The 6,249-nt window shown below is 36.4% G+C and overlaps 1 protein-coding gene across 1 annotated transcript; it reads left to right on the top strand.

The window, feature by feature from the left end:
• The first annotated feature begins 628 nt into the window (after positions 1-628).
• Positions 629-5,017, top strand: LOC109218000 (cinnamoyl-CoA reductase 1-like). The gene is made up of 5 exons (XM_019382308.1): positions 629-892; positions 1,136-1,290; positions 1,962-2,147; positions 2,931-3,283; positions 4,581-5,017. Exons 1-5 carry the CDS (start codon positions 772-774, stop codon positions 4,762-4,764), a joined length of 999 nt encoding a protein of 332 aa, XP_019237853.1. The 5' UTR covers positions 629-771; the 3' UTR covers positions 4,765-5,017.
• Positions 5,018-6,249: the final 1,232 nt, after the last annotated feature.

Genomic DNA, 6,249 nt, shown 5'->3' with positions numbered 1-6,249 from the left:
AATGAAAACCAAAAGAGAATAAGATTAGACCATTGGGTCTTTGGCTGGACAACATGGGCATGTGCCCAACAAAAACAAAAGGCAATAATGAAAGCTACACTTGTACTTTTCTTTTTTTTTGGTAGACTAGTATGCCTAGAAAGAAAAATACAACTAACATGACTAGGAATTGAAAACAATTAAGATCGCTTGGAATTTCTTAGCATATCTTAAGGGTGTTTGTCCTAGATTGCTATATGCCAAAATTGATTAATAGAGTAGTTAAGATTAAGTTTAAATTTATTCTAAAATATGTAAAAATATATTCTAAATGTAACCCTAAAAGTAAGTTTCACTCATACAATTAAGTCCCTGTACTTTAGATCATAAACATTGTGGAATGTTAAAGGGAAACATACTAGTAATAGAAAACAAAGGTAACAATATCCCTACAATGTATTGTTTAATTTACATTAGCACGAACAGTAGGATCACACAGTTTTTTTTTAAAGTATCATATTATTTAATATTTCTTCCGAGTAAGAATGGTGCATATAAAATTTATTTACATCATAGAAGTTACAACCACAAGTACGCAGACTCGTAGTAGGTAAGTTGGGGTGCATCACAGTATATCATTTTTTACAATATATAAACACACACCATTGCCTCTATTTTACATATTACTTTCCAAAGAAACGAGCCTATTTCTTCCCTATATCCACTCATCCTTGTCTTATATCATCTTCATCATCATCTACCTAAACCTGAGCTCAACAGAAAAGTAATACCATGCCGTCAGTTTCCGGCCAAATCGTCTGTGTTACTGGTGCCGGAGGTTTCATCGCCTCTTGGCTTGTTAAAATTCTTCTTGAAAAAGGCTACACTGTCAGAGGAACAGTACGAAATCCAGGTACGCGCGCGCACATACACACAGAGACCATTTAATCCATATTTTAGTATGCGCGGATTTAGAAAATGTTCGACTGAATCCATTGTTTTCAGTTCGAATTATGTATACCCATGTAACGAAATTAAAATGTACGTATATAATAAGATCACGTTCATTCTGAATTCACCTGAATTTAGCTGTTTTTTTGTTAGTTATTTATGACTATGATTATGACGGGGTTTGTTAATTATAATTTATGTATAGATGATCCGAAAAATAGTCATTTGAGGGAGCTTGAAGGAGCAAAAGAGAGGCTCACTCTGTGCAGAGCTGATCTTCTTGATTTCCAGAGTTTGCGAGAAGCAATCAGCGGCTGTGACGGAGTTTTCCACACAGCTTCGCCTGTCACTGATGATCCAGTAAGCGTCTTAACTTATCCACCCATCTCATCTTTCATGTTCTTTGTGCTAAGATGAAACAAAAAAACAAAAACAAAAAAGGTAGCTCGAGCGGTGCATTAAGCTCTTGTTATGGGGTCCGGAGAAGGGTCGGACACAAGGGTCTATTGTATATAGTCTTTCCCTGTATTTCTGCAAGAGGCTGTTTTCATAGCTCAAACTCGTGATCACCTAATCACATACCAACAAACTTTACGAGTTACGTTAACCTGAAATAAAAATGACAAAAGAAAACCATTTTTACTATGTCAAAAGAATTCGTATCTAACTTCTACGAGGGAAGCGTGCACACTTATCTTAAAGAATTTCTTATCTTCTTGTTTGTATTTTTTTTTTATTTTGATCATTTTTTTCCCTTTCTTGGTTGTTGATTTGAGTATTAGGGAAACACTAACACAAATATAATAGTACTGCTAGTTGGTAGAGTGGGGCCAACTGGTAAATTGTAAGCATGCCTTGTGTGGTCGGTTTGTTAACAAGTGCGCACTACTGAAATTCGGAAACTTTAATTTTAATTTAATAAAGCTTTCTGTTCCACCTAAAGGTCCATGATGTGGAAAAGAATGTCTTTTTAATGTCATTTAGTTTCTGATTTTCCTTTCTTTTCTTTTGTTGCTGACAAAATGTTAAAGGAACAAATGGTGGAGCCAGCAGTTATTGGTACAAAGAATGTGATAACGGCAGCAGCAGAGGCCAACGTGCGACGTGTGGTGTTCACTTCGTCAATTGGTGCTGTGTACATGGACCCAAACAGGGATCCTGATAAGGTTGTCGACGAAACTTGTTGGAGTGATCCTGACTTCTGCAAAAACACCAAGGTTTGCGAAATTGGAAATTTCTAGTTGGCTCTAAATTACTTAAGTTAAACATGACTCTAAATTAGTAATTCATTCATTAAAGATTTCTCTTTTTCTGATGTTTTGTTAAGTAACACCAACATGGTAAAGAATTTTACAATATCAGTGCAATTTAAACTAGTATAATAGATTATTGCTCTATTTTTCATTTTATTATGACCTATAAAGACTTGTTATTATATGTCGATTTAACTTATGATCAGATGAAATTTATGTATTATCAAAAAGAGGCAGACCTATGTGTAACCTTGAGGAGCCACAGACCCGTATACAGTATTGTCAAAGGCGAAAGCTCTAAAAAGTGCTCTACGTCTATTTCGGTTTTAAGTACAAAGCGGACTTAAAGTGTGGACTTTAGTTAAAAAAGGCGCAATGAAAGAAAAAAAAACCTGTGTAATTCAAGAACAAAGTAACAAATTCATTCATAATGTTTCCTTAGCACAACTAATACACTTATTTTCGATTATAGTTGTTGTTAGTGCCGCTTGATTCAAGAGAGAACTCATGGGCAATAAGGCGCATGCCTTAGTACCTTGCCTTACACTGAAACGCAACTTAAGCGAGGCGAAGCGCCCTCCTTGAGCTTTTCTCTGAGCTTCAGGGCTTAAGCGCGCCTTAAATGAGCCTTTGACAATACTGTCCGTTAACTTGAGCTAAATACTAGTTTCCCGGTCGCGTTAAAATCCCAGGTCCGCCTCTGTTATCAACGCACAAAACTTAACTCTTTTTAAATTGATATTGTAGAATTGGTATTGCTATGGAAAGATGGTGGCAGAACAAGCAGCATGGGACGAAGCAAGGGAGAAAGGAGTTGATTTGGTGGCAATCAACCCAGTGTTGGTGCTTGGACCACTGCTCCAACAGAATGTGAATGCCAGTGTTCTTCACATCCACAAGTACCTAACTGGCTCTGCTAAAACATATGCCAATTCAGTTCAGGCTTATGTGCATGTTAGGGATGTGGCTTTAGCTCACATACTTCTCTACGAGACACCTTCTGCATCTGGCCGTTATCTCTGTGCCGAGAGTGTGCTACACCGCGGCGACGTGGTCGAAATTCTCGCCAAATTCTTCCCGGAGTATCCTATCCCCACCAAGTAAGTTCAACTCCCAAATCTGTCAATATAATCAAGCCTTTTTTCTTGTAGAAATGACACCAGGTAGCTATTCTAGAGGGCTGCAATTTAGAAATTAGCCAACATGTCCTGAATTTCAGTTTTTCAGTTTACTTTTTCAGGACACAAAGTCCTGAAGTTAATTTTTTTAGTGCAAATTTTCAGGACAAAATGAGTACTGGCCCAAGAAGGATTTAGTGTGTTAGTGTCGGGTTCAATTGGACCTATACTTTCGACATGGAGTAGAAATATATGTGTAAAAATATACTAAAATTACAAAAATAGTAGATATGAACCCATAAGTTAAACCCGTAGAGTTTAAATCTTGGATTCGCCTCTGATACTGGCTAATCCCGAAACAGCAGCCCTAAAATGGCAATTTGTGTACTTTATGTAGCATGAATATTGTTTGGAAATTAAGATAGTGAAGCACTTATAATATTCAAAAAAATTATATTCTAGGTGCATTAAAAACTAATTTGCCTAAGACCTAGTTTACAAAAAATGAGTCAAATTTGCTAAGTTGTTGGATGTTTTTTCCTTGTTCTGTACATTAAGAAAGGGATGAGATATTCTTGTTGGAAGATTCAGTTCAGCGCTACTCCCTCAAGTCCAAAATAAGTGATTTTTTGGATGTTTTCACACGGATTAAGAAACTCACCTTTTAGCATTAATTAGCAATAAAATTAACCATGTTAACCTTTACTATCTCACATAAACACTCCTAACACATATTCCAACACTATTTACTCCGAGGGCAATGTAGGAAAAAAATAATTAATTCATTCTTGAAATTTGAAAAAATCACTTATTTTGGATCACAAAAAAAGGCCAAAAAATCACTTATTTTGGACCGGAGGGAGTATAATCTTTAATGAACCAAAAAAAATGGAAACTTCCACTTCTTTTTTCTGTTTGAGTTAGTGATGATGTGCCAGTAGATGTACCAAACTTTATTGGTAAGAAGAATATGACCCAAGACATTGATACAATACATACAAAGTACCCACTAACAAACACTTGAGTAACAACAGTACTATCCAACAATATTATTGGACCTGAATTGCTCTTACCTAACAAAACATCATTAACTTAGCTAGGTGGATCCCAACTTCTCCCTTTGCTTTTACCAATTTCGGCATTTGCGTGGGACATCCATCATTATCCTCAACAACATAATGGGACCAACTTCTTTTCTTATGATTAGTATAGTTTCACTTAAAAATATTAAATGTTGAAGTACAGTACTCAAATCTTGGTTTTATTTGTAAAATACCAGGTGTTCAGATGTGACAAAGCCAAGGGTAAAACCGTACAAATTCTCAAACCAAAAGCTAAAGGATTTGGGTTTGGAGTTTACACCAGTAAAACAATGCTTATATGAAACAGTGAAGAGTCTACAAGAGAAAGGTCACCTTCCTATTCCTACTCAAAAGGATGAGATTATTCGAATTCAGTCTTAGCAATTCAGAAGCTCTTAGCATGTATTGAGGAAAAGGATCAATGGTTAAAGTTGACCATGGCGTTGTCCCTTTATGTACCAAGAACCAAATGCACCTAGAAATTTACTTGTCTACTTCTTACTTTAACTTGTCATGGAAATGTTTTTAGTGTTTTCATTGTTATGAGATATATTATGGTGTAAATTACCCTCAAACATGAATAATGTCCAAATCTTTCTGGTAACACTGTGAATATTACCATTGATCAACCAAATGATTACACCTAGAGAGCATTTTATATCACAATCAAACTGATTATGAATATTAAGCCTCTAACAAGAAAACTATACATTCGTAATCCTCCTCAAGAACTCCCTAACTCTACGTGTCTTTCTTGACATGTGTATTGAATATTAAGCACTTCATATCTTTCTATAATCCTAATTTTAAACCAATTTAAACAATTTCTTCAGAGGGCTGGCTGAGGTCTCCAATTATAATTTTCTTCACTTGACACGTTATTGACTAACGTACGAGTGATTAGTTTGTCAAAAAATTGAAAATTCCAAACTTCGAAAGAAAATAAAAGATGGGGATGTCTCATTTCCATTCTCATAGTCAATACACATGATTAACATAGGCGGACCTATGTGTTATTGTAAGGGCTCACTGGACCCCTTAACTTCGATATATATATATATATATATATATATATATATATAATGGACTATGGGACGGTGTCCCGGAAGATCCACTGGACAGTTGAGAGAGGACTACAGGACGGTATCCTGGGAGATCCTCATGGCATCTTTGGCATTGAGCTGCACCTTTTTGGTGTTTATTCTGTACTTCGTTCATTTGTTATTGACATGTATATTCTGTCTTAATTCGCTGTGGTTGTGCAAACATTTCAGGTGCTGGCCGCACCGTTTCTTATACCTACTAGTTGGTAGGATCCTTGTTAATCGCACTTGCACCAGCATACACGTAGTTGGACACACCATTAGAGGTAAATCCCTTCCGATTTTGCTAAGGGTGGAGATACGCCCTCGTTTACTCACTATATATGTGAGAGTGGCCGAGTTAACCAGTTAGTTGTCAGCATGACCGTGAGATCGATGGGGCACAAGATGCCAAGTGTTAGCCTTTTGATGTTGGGTCTTCGTGAGTGGTGGTTTGTCCGAGGTTTTGGTAAAATTGTGGAAAGAGTTGGATAAGAACTTAGGTGAATATAATTGTAGGATATGAGTTGTCGACTTGTTTTCCCCTTGCTTTGTGGTGACTTTAGGATTTGGATTGTGATTCTGCCGTCACTCGTATCATCATTTACTATATGCCCGTTGTTACTTATTGCCCTTTTTCCCCTTATTGTGAATTGTAGCATTTTTAGTCATTCATGTAGTCTTTATCTAATCATATATCGTTTCCATTATTCTTATGATTGTACTGTTTATTGACCGGTAGGTGTCTTGACTGTTCCTCGCCACTACTCCACCGAGGTTAGTC

Source organism: Nicotiana attenuata, unplaced genomic scaffold (genome assembly GCF_001879085.1).
Source record: "Nicotiana attenuata strain UT unplaced genomic scaffold, NIATTr2, whole genome shotgun sequence".
NCBI classification, from domain to species: Eukaryota; Viridiplantae; Streptophyta; class Magnoliopsida; order Solanales; family Solanaceae; genus Nicotiana; species Nicotiana attenuata.
The sequence above is the reverse complement of the archived record's forward strand: the minus strand, read 5'-3'. Positions and strand labels throughout refer to the sequence as shown.